The sequence below is a fragment of the Ascaphus truei genome, chromosome 9, assembly GCF_040206685.1.
Source record: "Ascaphus truei isolate aAscTru1 chromosome 9, aAscTru1.hap1, whole genome shotgun sequence".
In the NCBI taxonomy this organism is placed as follows: domain Eukaryota; kingdom Metazoa; phylum Chordata; class Amphibia; order Anura; family Ascaphidae; genus Ascaphus; species Ascaphus truei.
In genome coordinates this window covers 51,992,431-52,011,331 of record NC_134491.1, presented here as the reverse complement: position 1 = coordinate 52,011,331, position 18,901 = coordinate 51,992,431, and the positions used below count along the sequence as shown (strand labels likewise).

At 40.8% G+C, this 18,901-nt stretch overlaps 1 protein-coding gene across 2 annotated transcripts in view; it reads right to left on the bottom strand.

Annotated features, from left to right (window-relative positions):
- MNAT1 (MNAT1 component of CDK activating kinase) overlaps window positions 1-18,901 on the bottom strand; it is a 100,372-nt gene that overhangs the window by 35,136 nt on the left and 46,335 nt on the right. For both annotated transcript variants that reach the window (XM_075614838.1, XM_075614837.1), the window contains exon 6: window positions 15,390-15,515. In XM_075614838.1, the coding sequence (XP_075470953.1) occupies window positions 15,390-15,515 (126 nt within the window). The remainder of the gene's footprint in view (window positions 1-15,389; window positions 15,516-18,901) is intronic.

The window sequence follows — 18,901 nt, the reverse complement described above, 5'->3', positions numbered from 1 at the left end:
TGAAGCAGGGACATCATTAAAACCCGACCTGTGGGGGTGTTGAGGACTGGCGTTGGGAGCCCCCTGCCATATGGTGAGGTCAGTTTCATCTGCAAGTAATAAGAACTAGAATCATGTCACCATGGTCCTTTAACTTTATCCCCATCCCTTAATCTTGTAAATTATCCATGGCAGGAAGCAGTTTGGTCCTTTTTTTTCTTTTGTTTTCCATTGAGAAAAAAAATAACAATGAAGAATTTTAATAATTTTAAACCATTTTCAGTAAATGTGTGGGACGTCCAACATATTCAAAATATATTTAGTATTTTACTTTTTTGATATAGAAGGTGAATGCGGTTTTACTTATTCTGAGACACTGTCCGGAGTGAACGCCACACAGTTTAGGAGATCCCTGTTAGAGGCGGCAGGACCGGTGTGCGTGTGTGTCAGCTGCTCGGAGCAGCTTGCTTCTGTTTATTCAAATTCAGGCAAATGTCCAGTATGTATTATGTCTTGTGTTAGCATGAATGCATGTTTTGGTTATCAGAAAAATGGTCGTTCGGATTTTGTTAGAGCACCAGCAAGACATTGGGGGGAGTTTCAAAAAAATATTCCTGCTAATGGCATTAAACAGACCAGCTCCTTCAAATATTACGACTTTAGACTGAGTGAAAACCAGAGATTGATTTATTTAAACCATTGGTGATAACACCTTGTGTCAAATATACATTTCATATACTAAAAAACACACAACAGTTTACACATGAATTTGACTAATGAACGCCAATTACACCCACGCTGAAATACTGCAATGCAGATCATGTGAATGTATCCATCATTCATTCTGCCAGTACCACAATGGCAATGCATTCGGGGGTTAAAGATCCTATATGCAGTTAATTTACACAAAATAGTTAGGTTAGTGGAGGTTAGACACCAACTTGCTCAACCCCACGAAATATGCCAGCAGGTTCAGATAACTTTAGAGGAGCCAATGGTGAAATCCTTATTATTGTAATGTTTCTCGTAATGTTTGAAATATGCTGTAGATGTAACCAACTAAACAAAGACTGGTGGTTTGACATGTTGCCGACACAAATGACACTAGTATGCTCTAAACCAGGGGTGCTCAACTCCAGTCCTCAATACACCCCCACCCCCCTCCACAAGTCAGATTTTAAGGATATCCCTGCTCCAGCACAGGTGGCTCAATCAGTGGCTTAGTCTTCGACTGACCACGGATTGAGCCACCTGTACTGAAGCAGGGATACCCTGAAAACCTAACGACTTGTTGGGGGGGGAGGGGGTGTCTTGAGGTTTGGAGTTGAGCAACCCTGTTCTAAACTACCAGTGCAGTTTGTCACAAGATAATATACAAATTGATTCCTCCCCCCCTTCCAAAAAAAATCATTTTATACAAGTGTTGTACAGCCAAATATGCTATATCCTGTATCTTTAACGCTTTTCTGCGTTGCAGGCCGGTAATTAGTTCCAAAGCTGCTAGACAATAATGTAGCACAGAACTCCTAAGCCTTTTTGGAAATAACCGGGCTGTAGCACAGCGGTCTTTCCCACCAGTTGCTAGAACATATGTCGTTACCCATCACTCACATTTGCTGTAGCACATTCCCAAGTTTACTAATTAATCTCCCAGCTCAATTTTGCAAATGTTTGTTTGCCGTTTTAACACGATCGCTTGTTACTGCGAAGCATTTCGTTTTAGGGAACGCTTTCCCTTTCCGCCTGCAAATTCTTTGTACAGATTGTTCTGAATATGGTGCCAACGGTTACACCGTAAGAGGGGGGGCAATCTCGAAGAGCATCTGAGACTATTGAAAGGTTATGAAAGGGTTGGCTCCTTCTAAAACTAAAAATGGGTCGGGGCGTCCCCTCGTTGAAGTCCCAGAATTCCCTAGTGCGAGTTTGCGTCTCCTGTGTCTTATTCATTTCAACTTTTCGCAATTATTTAAGGTTGAGCCAACACCGGGGAGGTCTCAGCCCTTGGGTAGTTGAGAGGGGTATAGTGACGGAGTTGCAATGCGGGGGGGAAACCCTCTCAATCTTGGGTGGAATCGGCCCCCACAAAATCACTGAATATAGGGTTTCTCCCAATGGCGTTTAATATGGCTGCTACTGGGAGTGCAGCCGATGTAAAAGGTCCAATATAACTTTGGCAATAAGGGATTAACACCACTGTATTAAAACCCTATTAATGCTAAGTTTACGAAATATTTTATTCAAATTGTTATGCCGTGCCAAATTCAGAACTTTATTACAGTTGGATGTACTTGTCTCTGTCTCCTTTGCTTCTACACAATATGATCTCCTAAGGATTGTGTATGAGCATAATAAATATATAGATTGTGTAAGGGTAACATTGAATGAAAGCTTTATACAAGTTTATATTTACTTGACTTTATTCAATTACAAAAGAAAATGCTCTTATCATTAGGACTGAAAATGTAGGGAGACGTTAAAACATGAATACAGTAGCACTATAATCTACAAGAGCTACCATCATGTCCTTTCTTGCAAATAGTGTTATTTTTTAATGCTCCAACAAGTTATTTTTCTACCTGAGCTTTCTGTCTTCTATTTTATTCAAATGTGATCCATACAGAAACGTATCCTTATCTTAGAAATGTCTTTAAGGGTTACGGATTTGAAACAGGTTTTTTTTTTCTCAATCTCCGGTCAGTAAATCGAATGTCTCTCTCGGCCATACGTTTTTATATACAGTAGTAACGGACAGCCAACGATCCGATCCCAGTTACCCCCTCTGCACATTTTCATTCCCTTTTTTCGGCCAGGAATTGTGATCATTAAAATGACCCTCCCAACATGTTCTATCCCCAAAACCTTGCATTGTCCACTTGTGCTCCAAGTCCCACTGAAGAACACTGTAGCTCTGACCTCTGCTATGACCTCCAAAGCAGTTGTGTAGTTTAGCGTGGTGTAAATCCTCACAGACAAGTCGAACCTGTTCTTTTTGGCACTGAGCCCTTTAGCTGAATACACTGCAGAGATTTATTATGAAAGGGGAATGAAGGGACAACTATTGCACAACAGTCATGCTTAGTATACAGCTAAATTTAATCTTGCTTTCAAAATCTTCAAAAAGCTTTTAAATAAACAAATCTTATCCGAATTACATCATAGTTTCTTGCAAGTCGCATATGAGAGCTTTTTTTCCCAGCAGAATATTTGATTTTCCTACCTTTACGGACAATTTGTTATCTATTGTAAATCATTCAGCTTTTGTACCCAAGTCATTCTTACTGGTAGCAAGTATTAGCAAAGCTTTTAAAGTAAGGGGGGGCTCGGTGTGACGCACCAAGGAATGAGATCACTTAAACATCAGAGACACTACATTAAATTCTGAAAGTCCTCTAGATCTGGACTAGATAAGAGACTCCACATACGCAGGATGTTATTCGCTATGATTTTACCTGCATGCAGCTATTTAACAGTTTTATTACTAGGTGGTTGGTACTTCTCTGCTGAAGTGCAGTGGATCCATAGAAATTCCTCCCAGCAGAGGTGGTAGTGGTTAACACAGTAAAGTAGTTTGGAATAAACAATGGTACTTAAAAATAATAAGATTTAAAAAAAATACAAGAACCATCTGATGTTTCAGAGATAGGAAAATTGGCAGACAATGTGAGCCAAGTTATTCTAATCCAGTAGTGGACAACGCCAGTCCTCAAGGGTTACCAACAGGTCAGGTTTTCAGGATATTCCTGCACTCAGTTATGACTGAGCTACCTGTGCTGAAGCAGGAATATCCTTAAAACCTGACCTTTTGGTGGCCCTTGAGGACTGGAGTTTAAACTCCTGTCCTTGTCAGTTTAGACATTTAATTTATTTGTAAAGCCCCTAAAATTACTGTTGCAGGCAGCTTCAGCACTGAAGAGGTTAATCTAATGCAGCCAGCAGTAATTCTCTTTTAATAAATCGTGAAAACAACTGAAAAGCAGTCTCCTCAAAAGAAAGACAAACTGTGACGCATGGCACAAAGCGAGAGGTTAATGCAGTGCAGGAAAAAAACATCCAGCAGAAACCAGAACTGCTCATCGCAACACCTGATCTCTTACTGTATTGTAAGGGAGGTCTAATCCGTGAGATCACTGTGTCACTACAGCAACCTCGCTAGGAAACATTCTGGCAGGTAAACGCAGTGTGCTTTGCTAGAAACACACAAAACATGTTCTTTTTGTTCCGTGGAAAGGAAGCCATTAATACCTGTACAGTCACACAGGTCAAGGGTGCTCAACTCCAGTACCCCAACAGGTCTGGTTTTCAGGATATCCCAGCTTTAGCACAGGTGGCTCAGTCAAAAACTGAGTCACCTGTGCTGAAGCAGGGATATCAATAAAGTCAGAAAGTTAGTGGCCCTTGAGGACTGAAGTTGCCCACCCCTGATCTAATACCACACAGCTGATTTAGTTGAAAATAAATAAATTAACACAGAATTTTGAATAAAAAGCTGCGCTAAGTCATAATGTGTTGAAACCTTGGCCATTTAAACCAACGTTATTTCATCTTTGTTGACAGTGATACATAGCAAATCATTTTCTTACCTTCATTGCACCTATAGGACAGTGAAAAACAAGTTATTTTTGTTTTCCATTAATGAAGCACTTAAGTAATGGACACCTTCAGTAATTGTGTGCGATGGCACACTAAAGAGATGGATAACAATAATCTTTCACAAGTGTTTAAACGGTATGAATGATTTACTATTATAAAGGCTCCCATGGGTCTGTACAATACGAACATGTGCAAGAAATACGGTCTTTCCAAAACAAACAAGTGTTACAATTTTTTTTCTCTCCTTAAGATTTGTATTTCCCATTAATACCACCAGCTGTTTAAAATCCTCTAGACCAGGGGAGCGCAAACTTTTGCTGCAGTGCCCCTGTCTTGCTTGCCCCGGTTCTTGCGCCCCACCCCCTAGCTTGCATCCGCGTCAAACGACGCTGCAGGGCCATGTGACGCACGTGACATCACGTCCCAAGGCGTCATTTGAGGCCGTGTTGCCATGGCGACACGTCACACAGCCGGCTGAAGCAAGGTAAGTGGACTATTGCTGGGGCCTCACGCGATCCCCAGACATTCCATTTAAATGCCTTGTGGGAACAGCGTGGGGCCTCTGCAACCGCCCGCGCCCCCCAGACAAATCTCCTGCCCCCCCCAGTTTGCGCACCGCTGCTCTAGACCAGGGGTAGCCAACTCCAGTCCTCAAGAGCTAGCAACATGACAGGTTTATGGGATATCCCTGCTTCAGCACAGGTGATGCAGTCAAAGACTGAGCCACCTGTGCTGAAGAAGGGATATCCCGAAAAACCTGACCTGTTGGTAGCTCTTGAGAACTGGAGTTCGCCACCCCCGAAGACATTTTTTGCTTTTGCATTTTGTTGCCGATTTGTCATTAATTCATATACAAGTTACCGAAGCCAATGGCACATATCCGGAAACAGTTCGGAGCAAAGCACAAACACGAGAAAAAGTATCTCGGCCATTTCTGCCTCATTCAAAAATAGAGCAAGGCAACAGAAAAAGGGAGATATTTCTATAACAGGTTGGGCTAGTACGGTGGTGTCCAACCTTTTTTGGTAAGGAGCCCTATAATATTGTGCAAGTCTCAGGAACCCCGACCCACTCTAATAGCGCGTCTGAGATCAGATGCATTGTAAGGAACCCCAACCCTCTCCAATAGCGCGTCTGAGATCAGATGCATTGTAAGGAACCCCAACGTCTCTACTAGCGCGTCTGAGATCAGATGCATTGTAAGGAACCCCAATCCTCTCTAATAGCGCGTCTGAGATCAGATGTATTGTAAGGAACCCCAACCCTCTCTAATAGCGCTTCTGAGATCAGATACATTGTAACTTCTTCTGTATTTGGTACAATTTCAAATGACTTGAAAATCTCACGGAATCCTGCGATCCTGGGTTAGGATTTGTAAAAAATAGTTAATTGTCAAGATAATGGCTTTACCTTCAGGGCTGAACTGGCATAAAATCATTTGACACCCTGCTTAAACACACAGTTGAGAGCAAGAAACAAGCCCAGCTTTAAATCATTTAACAATTTAATTAGTATTACTTAAATGTTATATTTTGGTTATAGTGAACTCTGTTCTTTATACCAGGGGTGCTTAACTCCAGTCCTCAAGCCGCCCCCCTCCCAACAGGTCAAGTTCTCAGCACAGGTAGCTTAAAATCAGTCCCTGCTTCAGCACAGGTGGCTCAATCCATCCCTGCTTCAGCACAGGTGGCTCAGATCCACGTGGAGAGATTACTTTGTTTGCTATTCTAAAATTCAGTGCGGAATAGTTAAACTCCCAATAAACCGCGGGCTTTATAAAATAATACTTGTGACCCAATAAAAGTTGACATCATTCTCCTCGGGTTCACAGACTTTCAAAGTATTGATTAATCTTATTATATTAATGTATATTATAAATTATGATATAGCTTTCTTTATATTTTAAATAAACCGATGTATATGTATGTACATTAATTTTTATTATGATTAGAAATCGGGTGTACTGCACAGCAGCAACACAGGATACGTGAAACTTTGCAAGTTTATGCCATAGGTGTCAGATAAAACACCATGTTTTGGGGGCTCCTGTCTCCTTCGTCGGGTACATCCAATCTCCGGTTGTGTATATTGTGCGCCTGTTCCCAGGGGAACACGCTACAGACATTGAGCACCTTGACTAATCTGGAAGCGGCCAGTGTTAAGAGAAAGGGTTTCCTCCTTTCTGACTATATATGAATTTATTCACAGGTTGTGCCAATAACTAGTTTGTTGCTAAAACGCAGTGCCAAGGTATAAAATTAACATAAACACCTTTTCACCACGGATTCTTATAGGGGCTTATATTTCTGCATGGAATTAGCCCTTATTTTTACGACAAATATTACTACGTATTTAAAGCATTTGATCTTTTTTTTTAATATAGATACAGCTCACGTGTGTGTTTACTTACTACAAATGAAAACGTCTGCATTGGCTATAATAAAAGCTTGTAGGTAAACCGCAATGAAAGCAATAAAAATGGAATGTGCCAAAATCCTAATTCTGCCATATAAAATGATTACTGTAATGATCTGCCATAACTTTATACATTGATATTTAAAGCAGTAATCCCCCTAACTAGCCTCACAACCCACCCCCCACAATACTTCCTGGTATTTAAACAGGATTTAAATGGCTGTTCAATAGAAAGCTGCAATTGATGTTGTGGCTTCCAATGACCCCAATATTTGTCAGCCATTCTTTCACCTAGAGCAGGGTGGTCAACTCCAGTCCTCAAGGGCCAGCAAACAGGCCGGGTATTAGGGATATCCCGGCTTTAGCACAGGTGGCTTAATCAGTGGCTCAGTCTTTGACTGAGCGACCTATGCTGAAGCTGGGATATCCTGAAAACCTGACCTGTTGGTGGCCCTTGGGGACTGGAGATCGCCACCCATGGCTTAAACAGTGTGTGCCAATATTTGAACCAGATTTATTATTATTTTTAACACTTGGCTTCTGACACACTTACAGGGTATAAAAAGTGTACACACGTTGTGTGGCCCACCCACCTTATATTTCAACACCGCTGCCTTTGCAGGAAATGACTACACACGAAGAAAATATCAACAGTGGGTCTAAAGACTGGAGCTGCATTCAAATGCTAAAAAGGACGTTTTACTAGCGCCAGTTCAGAAACCTACACAGAAGATCGCAAATAAGGTGGAAGATCGAGCCACTGATTAAGCCACCTGTGCTGAAGTAGGGATATCCTGAAACCCAGACCTGTTGGTGGCCCTTGAGGACTGGAGTTGGCCTCCCCTGTTCTACCTGAACATCTCATTTTACAGACTTTTTTTTCTATTACATTACTACAGCGCTATCTTTTATACCATGTGATAAATGTATACACGAGCTACAGGCGTGTTTGTGCGTGTTGGACGGATTGTCTGAAAAAGAATAAATCATGTAAACGGCAAGGTACCCTTCAGGAATATTGCTCAGGCAGCTGAGGCTTATGGACGAAAGGGAGAAGGCATACAAGGTCTACAGAAACACAAAAGTAGCACACACTGCCTCCCAAAACCTGGGGGGAAAAGTACAACAAAATGGCCACCAGAGAAAGCTGTGATGGGATGTGCCAATGATGTCAAGGTTTTTTCTATTGGTCAAGGAGCATAAATTTGGCGCAGTGGCCATATTGTTTCACCCAGAAAAGCAAACCTAATATTTGTGTGCATGGGTATATATTATAGACATGGTAAAATAAGGCGCTCCTCATAGAGTAGCAGGGAGGTATACGGTATTGCTGAATGCTGTCAACTGGATACCAAGGGAACACACACACACACTTTGTACCCTCCTTTGCTCGAAAACACAGCTGGAGACATCACCAGTGATGTCACTAGTGTAATATCATAACATACCATGCACCAAAAGTTAAAGACCAAAAGTTATAGAAAATTATAAATCACCATTAAAATGAGCGTGAATTCTTACTATACATGTAACCAAATCAATAAAGAAGTCAGAAGGACTGCTACAAACCGGCCCAGACAGGGAAGAAAACTGCTTTGACAACTATCCTATCGTTAGGGAGTCAGAATGCCACTTTCTTCGACACATTTTTAACCAGATGTTCGAAAGAGTAGACAATACAAACAGAAGAAACCCTACAAGGAGGGGCGGCCACAAAGACCTCCCCGCTCTCCACAGAGACACAGATGTATAAATCTCTCTGGTGAAACATCTGTACTATACAAGCGATTATCCTTTGTATCCACATGTCACTATAGCAAATATTTATTAAGTTCTAATTCACAACAAGTATTGCCATTAAAACTCAAAAGTAATTCCGATCCTGCACTTACCAACCCATCCATTGGCACAGTTTGTAACGTGGTCCTCCGAAATGTTAAAGTGGTACTTTCCAAAGCCATCAGAATCCGCCCCAACCTGTCCCGGTCACAGAAACTAGCTAACAAATCATTATCTGATCGTTTTGATATAAGAAGACTAACTGACCAGGGCAGTGCTACTGTGGTTCGGAATTATGATAAATAATGTACAGAAACAACAATTATCTGATGACTCTAGTTACAAACGGTAGAGCGATCATTTTGGCCAGAGGCTCACTATGCCAACATGTCTTAACGTATAGATTCTCATCTCCAGGCCGTGATTAAGAATTTGCCCAGTTATCCCAGGGTCATAAACGGTTTTCGGAGGAGCCCAAAGACCTCACAATTCCAGGATGAGCATCTTGTTCTTTGCAATATTAGACGTCGCAAGCTTATTGTAACGGGTTTATTCAGATAGTGTTGTAGATAGACAACACTCACGCAGAGGCTTAAATTCAGCAGCTCTTCGGAGCAGCCTTTATTTACATATTTACAGAAACCCTAAAACAGATACAAATAAAAGTGATGCAGCTTGTGCACACCCCCACTTAGTGCTCTGTCAGACCTCTTACTCACATTTGGCATAAACCTGCTCTAGTTCTACCAACCATCCAAGAGCATTTCTCCATCCATGCAGCCTCTTTCAGGGCTTGCGCACCCTGTGCTTTTCTTGTCAGCCTTTTATCAGGCATATTAGTTCTTGCTGCAGTGCTCCAGAGTGTGGAGTGGTAGCAGGCCCACACAACACTCATCATAGGAAACACCAGGGGACTATGGAAATGGGCAGGGGAAAGTACACCAATTAACACCAAATTTAAATGCGTCTTAATTGGTTGACACATTGTCAACCCTAACAATAAGCACTGATTTTGCCAAAAAATAAAACACCGGTAACTGTAATACCTATTTATAAGAACCCATTTAAAAAAAAATGTGAGAACCACTTTTACCTTCAGTTGAGTGGGACAGCCACGGGTTTGAACATGGCACCATTGTAAGCCAATATCTATATGCATATGTTTGAGAAATACATTTTCACTAATCCACCTTTCCCACTGCATTGCAAGTTTTAGGAGAGATACATCAAATAATCTGTTTTTCATCTGCCCAGTACAGAACACCTACAATCTGCACCAGTTGATAATCCCAATTTCCTACCCACCTCCATTAAGGTGACTGGTCTGTGGGACAGACACTCACTACCTGGACATACAATGTAAAAAGACACGGAATTCAGACCTACGGTTTCAACAAAACCATGGTCTTACAAGAGTACCGTTTCCACCCAGTGAGGAAGGGGCTCCCACACTCACATTTAGTGAGGGTGGTCAGGATTAAGTGATCCAATTATCAAAGACAAATTTAGCTGACAGAGATGGGCCACAATATCGTACAAGATGTTAATGTTTCTCTGACAATAAATGCATTGCGAAAGTCAAGAACCTTGACAGAGCCAAATGATTGTATCCAAACACTGATTAATAAGGCTAATATCCAGAAAATAGTGATCATGAACAAATACACCCCAGCATAGTCAACAATTAAACAATCAGTCTACAGCAGGGTGGGCAACTCCAGTCCTCAAGTGCGACCAACAGGCCAGGTTTTAACAATATCCCTGCTTCAAAACACAGACGGCTCAATCAGTAGCTCAGTCATTTTGATTGAGCCCCATGTGCTTAATCAGTGATATTGTTAAAAACTGGAGGTGCCCACCATTGGTCTACAGGCATTGGGACATCTTATCCACTGATGATCTAGAATCTTAAATCCAAACAGGTTTGTTTTGCAGCTTTAAAGAGGGAAGAAAATAAAGGACAAGCATCTTCCATCTGATCCAGTGGACAAATAAGCCAAATATACTACGCATCAGACACATATTCTGCTTCCAACACCAGGGGTGGTCAGATGCCTGGGCTGTTACCTGCAATTGCCTGATAACCGGCAACACTTTTACACACCATTGTCAAATCATTATCATGTGGCTTGTATTATGTGAACACAATTGAGTGACAACTCCTAGAAAGGTTTACCTTACACCGATCCTGCATTAAAGTGGCACTTCGAGACAGCACGTGATCAAGCTGTGGCCCTTGTCGGACTTGCTCATGTGTTATGCCCATAGAACAGGTGACTGCCCCCGTGAGGGCAACTTATCCAAAAGACTGCACATACGGAACCGTTCTGGATTTATACGCAGGGGACACTTCAACCTAGAGGACCTCAATACCAATTTATCATTGGGATCCTTTCTTGGCAACTGTTAACCAATATTCTGCATCCGATATCTTACAATACATTATCTACCCTACTAACACCATTGCTGTATGTATCTGTGCTCAGTTCTGTTTGTGGGGAAGGAAATAGATACAGATATAGATACAGTATCTGTATATGCGCGCGCACGCACGCACGCACGCACACACACACACACACACACACACACACAAATTTGGGTCCATTGTAATTCAACTCCTCACCCCCTACTAGTTCACCATTATTATCTTCCCTCTTTACATTTCCCTTCCCCTGTATTATGTTTAGATACTCTGTTTTCTTTTTGTCCCCAGCAACCTTTTTGACTATTTTTAACAGGTGCCCATTAATGGTTTTTTGCTTTTTTTCTTTTTGTAGTTTTAGACTAACAAATTTAGACTGGATGCCATTTTTTTTTCCTACTCCGGTCAATTATGTACCTTATCCAATTGACCGTCTACAATAAGCTCTGTGATTATGTTGCCCAGGAGCAGCTGTGTGCCAATTTTACATTTTGGTGCCATATAAGACACGTGTGTACACTTTTAGCAATGCGCTCTACAAGTGCGGTGTTACTACACCTAGGAGCGCTACACACTCGTTTTGTCCCTCCATCTTGGCTCTCTATAGAGTTATGCTGCATAGATCGGCCATTCGACTCACCCTGCAATTTGGGGCACACCATCTGGGTTTTAGTACCTATGTTCTGGCACACTGACTGCTTATGGAAAGTATATGTGACTTTCAATACCGGTTACAGACCAGTTGGGTTTTGATTTATAACTTTTTTCCCGGTCTTAAAAAAAAAAAAAAAAAAAAGCCACTGCATGAATGAACCAGAAGACCTTTTTTTTTTTGCATTGGCTGGCAAAGTCCCTTTTGATATTGCTCTGTACCTTGATGTAGCGACATAGAGTCAAGATTAATTGTGGTGTTCTGCAGATACTTTGTATCGCTGAGTTTGCTACATAGACGTATCTCTGAGTTCTGTATTGATTGGTTACATGTATAGTAAATACAAATGAGTTTGGGTTTTTGGAATACGACACCTCAAAACATCAGCAATCTGAACAAAATGTAGCCAGTAGCATCTGGCTACATTTTGTCTGGATTTCCACGGCCCAAAAATCCACTCGTTCATCTCTAATAGTAAGATTTCCCACTTTTAGTCTTTCCTAACTTTACTTTTGGTGCATAGCAGGTTATGATACAACACAACTGACACATTTGTTTGGAGTGCGATTTTATGGATGACGTCTTTCAGCCTTTTTCCAATCCAGAGGGAGGCGATCGATATAACAGTGTGTGCGTATAGGGTGCCTCGTTTGTTAAGGTCGACCCCGTTTCCTTTTCAATAAACCTTGAAATAATATGGTCTGCTGGCCCCTTGGTATCAACACACACGGCATGTCTCTAGCTCAGCTTTTCTGAAGAGTCTTCAAACATGCAATGTGCATTACAGCAGAACCAGGCCCCGAGAAAGCTGAAAATTGCATCTCATCAACAAAAAAACTAACAGCACGGTAAATCTATCCCAGTGCAGTGTCAGTATTGATGTCCTCCAGAGATCGGTACTGAAAGCGTTATTATTTAATATATCTTAAATAGAGAAAGAAAACCAGTGGCAGGCAGAGCACCAGAGCATCAGGAATGTTGGGTCTGTTTGAATGGTGCTTTTCATCTACAGAAAGGAAAGCGATACTGCCCCTGTACAAAGCTTTATTTAGGGCGAGAGAGACTGACTGTAACAAAAGTACTGATGCACAAGAAAAACTTTCTGATACTGGAACACAATGAATGTTTAAACCCTGTCGTACTGGCGGGCTGATCGATGCATGGGAAGACGACATCTTGCTGGACTGTTCAAGAACTGATGTCTAATTAAACAAAACTATTTGCTCGGGTAAAAAAAAAAGGCTTTTAGGGATATGAAAAAGATCATGTTACAAAAATAAAAGTTGTGGAAAATCAGAAGAGAGCTTCACAAACCACCTGAAATATGTTCAGAATTGTTTGTGTGTGAATATGTGTCATCGTGAAAACCAAAGCCTTATACTGGCGAGCAAATTCATTGGTTTCCAGAAGATGTTGCAGCAATAGGATTTATTAAGGGACTATAGTGAAGACAGAAACCAATCAATTCAAATAAAGTGAGAATGTGAAGAAACTCAAATATGGAGGATATACATAAAACGTTAGGCGTACAAACAGAAGCAATACAATAAGAATGGATTCATTAAATGAAAGGGATTGAGTGTCATTGTCTACATTACCGAATCCTCTTTTCGAGTTAACTTCTCCAACATGAAATGCTGCTGCACATTTTCCCTACACGTACTGTTTACGCCATCTATCTTCGTGGCATACAAGAGAATGCGGGCTACATCTGGGGCGGACAACTCGAGCCCTTAAGGGCTATCAACAGGTCAGGTTTTAAGGATATCTCTGCTTCAGCACAGGTGGCTCAATCAGTGGCTCAGTCAAAGGCTGAGACGGAAGACTGAAAGACTGAAGCAGGGATATCCTTAAAACCTGACCTGTTGGTGACCCTTGAGGATTGGAATTGGCCACTCCTGGTCTACATGCTTTAAAAATATATATACTGTATATTTTTTTTAAACAACCCTGTTACAATGCTGTCGATATGAACGGTTACTGCTATATGTAGGATACGGACAGTTACAGCAACGTGTAAGAAATTAGAGGTATTTATACAATTGACGTTACACTGAAAATCTGGCCAACAATTGTAGAGCAGCCGAAAAGTTATCTTCATCACATCCACTGGTAAGCCCATAGAGGAAACTCTAATTTAATGGTTCTTAATTTAATGGTTATAAAAGTAGTTCGCTTGATGGCTCATGTAGCATTGAAACACCGCAGACAGATGTTCAGTAGATGTGTAGGTAGTGTTTAAAACATCACATACAGATGTTGTAGAGATGACTTGCACTCAAAACAACAAAGCTAATCTTGCCCTACATTTACAATGCTATTTCCTTACCATATAATGTATAAACAGAAACACAAGGCAAGGTTAAAGCAGTAAAACATGTAGCACTGCGCAGTTATTATTTATTTACAGGGGGTCTCAGGAGCTGAACTGTATAAATTTCAGCTCCAGGGACCTGCTGCTTCAGGAGATACCGCGCCCCTACAGAGGTAAGTATCTGCAGCTACCGTAAGAGCGGCTTAAATATCCTGCGTCGCGCGGGCCAATAGGAAGTCGTGATGATCATCCCTTGCGGCTTCCTATTTGCCTGCGTGACCTACGGAGTTAAGCATCTCTGGAAGCAGGGATCCCCGGAGCTGAAATTAACCCTGTTCAGGCCTGGAGACTACCTGCTTCAAACCAGTAATAAGAATTATCATTTTCACTTTATTTTTAAATCTCGCCGTGCTACATTTTGCCGCTTTAATATCCAAACAGTATATCTTTATATGCGACACTGGAATTCATTATCAAGGCAAGTTCTTTTTATTTTGCCGCAGGATCCAAATTGTGCCCAGGTTATGCATGCATTTTAACATTAGGAAGAACAAATGTTTGTAACAGCGTTACGCTCTCTTTCCACCCCATAAAGTTAAACCAAGCAGGCGATTAAATATGCTCAGAGTGGCGCAGAGAAGTGATGCAGTAAAACCAGGTAAAAACTGTTGCCATATAAAAAATAAATATCACAAGTTGAGTCATAAAAAAACCATATACAGTACAATACCTGTCTACAACAGTAAGAGATTTATAAACATACCACAAACATCTAAATTGCTGATTATCACACCAATATTTTTTTTTATTTAGTGATATTTGTGTTTGTTTCGTTTTGTCTATTTACTTTTCTTGTTTTACATTTAATCTGTTGTTTATTGTAAGATGAAAAAACGGAATACATTTAAAGAAGTGTTTAAAACTATGACGCTGGAGGGGTAAGAAATGTTTCCCCTAATTACATATTTCAGCATGTCGCCTGGAACAGAATGAAGACTAGCGGGACTATAATATGATCTAATAATTACAGAGCGCGTCTGTCCTAGTAATCAACGACCCAAGTTCACGAAAGTCAACAATCCAACAAGTTGGGATACTTCGAATACCTGCTGTTTTTGGCCACAATCTCTTTGCAGTCCAATGTTGGCAAAAGGCAAGGAGATGTTTTGGGCTTACCTTGTTTAATGGTGCCGCTGTGGTAAGAAACCAAATGTGACCATGCAGCCAACCACACTTACCATTTTTATGCCGGTGGAAAAAGTTACGGACTTGAATGTCTTTGGTTTCTCCACTTGCATTTCCACTTGGGTGGACCTGCCCTTATGTTGAGCTAAGACCATGGAGGCAGGTAGATGGGAAGTCTCCTGTATTATAAAAAGAAGAAATAAAATATTCATCACGGCTCAACATTTTCTGTTTATGTCAATTTCATACACAAATTTGTTCCTGGTCTACGTTTCATGGGTACTTTAAACAGCAGAAAATCACTCCTAATACACAGTACAAAGTAATGTAAGCTGAATCAGATGCTGATCGCGTGTATTTTTTTTCTTTTTCTTTTCAAAAAGTAATTCAGGCCAGTTTAGAATAGTTTCTTATTAGATTTCACCTGAGGCCATTTGGAAACGATCCTTGCTTTGCTCTGCACAAGGACTCTATTGTAATAAGAAGGCATAGAATTTTTTTCCCCTCCTGCCCGTTTCAGGGATTTTAGACAAATAACACAGCATGTCGTGAGTAGAAGGAAGGGGGGATTTATATTTTTACAGACACCTACAAACCTACTATTCCTAAGGGCCAATATAATTTATATTAGAGCCATTCTTATGGCGTTTAACTGAAGTAGGAATCAACAAAATGGTGATTCTTCAAAAGGTGTTCAAAGTGGGGATGGCTCTGGATGGCAATACTGCGGTTTATAGGGCAGCAGTTGCCAAAAAAAATTCAACATATTATGTACTCTAAGGCTTGGACTATGCAAGAGATCTTTCTTATGCTAAATAGTAGAAGCAAAGGGCACATAGGCAGGGGCAGAACAAGTCATCACCGGTGGGCCCCGGTGCAAGTATATAAAATAAAAGGGCCCCCCTACCCTTGAGGCCCTACCTGTGGAACCCAGCCAGGTGATCCGAACACAAAAAAGTTAGGCCCCACCCGAAGTCGGGCCTCAACTTCCATCACTGTCTGGGTGGGCTCCCTCCTTCACCGCGTAAGTCTCTGCACCAAAGGTCGGGCCCGGGGGTGTGTGGAGAGAGGGGCACCTTTAGAAATGCCGGGACAGTGTTCCAGCACATGGAGGCTGGGCACCTAAGGGTGGTGCGCCTTGATGCAGCCGTACCGGCTACACCTACGGGAGCTCCGCTACTGGGTATAAGCATAAAAAGGTGCTTTGTATTATCATTGGCCTGCAGCATGCTCATTTTAAATACGGGTTAAATATTGTCTTCAAAACAAGCACATCTCCTTATGATAGGACTATGGAAAGGGTCGATATTCCTGCAGCATCTTCACAGCTTGTAATTAAAGATGTAAAGACCCTCTGGGTTATTTGACATTATAATAAAAGTGTAAACAAACCTCTTTGGGAGCCCATATTTTAAGGAGACAAAAAGTAATAGGATAAAAATGTCAGCACTTTCCAACTAGCCACGCATCAATCGTTTTAATAAGGCACGGGAGTAGTAAGCATAGCAAAGCCTTCCAAAATTAAAAGGACCTTTATTACAATGTTTATAGGGTTTCTCTCTCAAAATAAATTAAAAAAGGATTTTAACCATCTGAATAAAAATCAAAAATGATAAATAACCCGATATGAAGTTATTATAATATATATTAATTGGGAAAGAAGAGAAAGAGGTAAAAAAGATGTGGCTGACAATATTTGGCATTTTCCTGTTTTATCAACTACGTGTTGTTAAGTTCTCGGAGTAGATCATACGAGGAGAGATCATGACATTGTTAGCAAGGAGATGTAACACTACAAACCCGAATAAAGATTGAAGAATGACAACATATTGTGGCAAGTATGCAACATTCCCAGGAAACACAAATAAGAGCCAGGCCCCAATCTTCTACATTTACACCAGGAAAAGACAACGAAAAATAACACGTTAATCGGACGCAATTCTCCACACAAGCAGAACGTAAGCCGGCACTTTTCTACAATTGTCCGAAGATGGAAACCGATATCAGAGAAGGTCGTTTAAAATCGGGGTCTCATGATTTTTGCAATCAGCTCCATCTTTGGCGTAACGTTCAAAAAAAAAAGTTTCATTCTTACGTTTAAACAGACACTTCAGTTATTGGCAAATGTGGATAGATTCTAACTGAACCATTAAGGTACAAAGAAAAAACGAATAAAAACAAAACCTAAGTGCATTATACATGTAATAATGACATGTTGGTGCGATAAACAGGTGGCCCCTATATACTGGAACAGTGGTGCTCAACTCCAATCCTCAAGCCCCCCCGACACGTAAGGTTTTCAGGATATCCCTGCTTCAGCATATGTGGCTCAGTCAGTCCCAGCTTCAGCACAGGTGGCTCAATCTTTGACTGAGCCACCTGTGCTGAAGCTGTGATATCCTGAAAACCTGACCTGTTGGGGGGGCTTGAGGAATTGAGCACTTCTGCACTAGAAGCTCATTTGTTATTATATGCCGAGGAGTCCTGGTATTAGCAACATCCACGTGTACAATTACACGCATGAGAACATAAGAAAGCATTTACTTTAATTTTCTTTGGGCTTCTCTTTTTTCCTATAGTATTCCCCTTATTTTTCATATTTCCCCAAGTTATTTGCTTGTAATAAAAATAATGTAACAATGTACTTTGGATTACTTTACTTCCAATGTTATGCAGTGCATGTCTTCACAGAACTTCAATGTGTGTCCCTTTTAGGTTTTGAGTTGTGTATTCATACAAAACACAATGCTTCAGAAGCAAAACGCTGTCGTTCGGGGAAAATCAGGCCGGCAATGAAGTGGTTAATATTTTTAAACGGCAATTCATTAACTTTGATTTAAAATATCAGCTACAACACAAGGGACAGCTGCACATTATACTTCAGTAAATTCATCTAACCTAGATAATTATCTGAAATAAACAGCCACAGTTATATGAAGGGATTATCGTGCAGTCCGACGATGGCGTGTAATACTAGCTGGGAAAAACGAAATCCAAACACACTGGCTTTAAAAGCAGAAACTAAGATGACCTGTAACTTAAGGGTAGGAACATTGGATAAACTTAAGCCACATGAAAATAACACGGTCTTTTCTGCACTACATTTAAAATCAAATGTGCTTCATCATCACAACTATAAATTAAAATCACTTCAAGTTTTTTACACAACAGGTGTCGTTTAATTACTAATTACAAAATATATTATATATATCTCAAATAAAAATATTAGTTGTGACCACATTCACGTCTTAGACAGGTATGCAACCCTGCTCAGTCACCTTTTTACCCACCATAACCTAAACAATGTGTGTGTGTGTGTGTGTGTGTGTGTGTGTGTGTGTGTGTGTGTGTGTGTGTGTGTGTGTGTGTGTGTGTGTGTATATATATCATTTTAGAATACTGTACCTACAGTTTTAGTGCAACTTGAGTGCTTTAAGAGCACAGATTGATTAAATATTGCAATAAAGCACATTATCTATTACCAGCATAAACCTCGTTGCAGTGCAGATTTCTGCAGCGCTGAACACGTTATTTAAGGGAATCTATCTTTATTGGTTATAAAGGT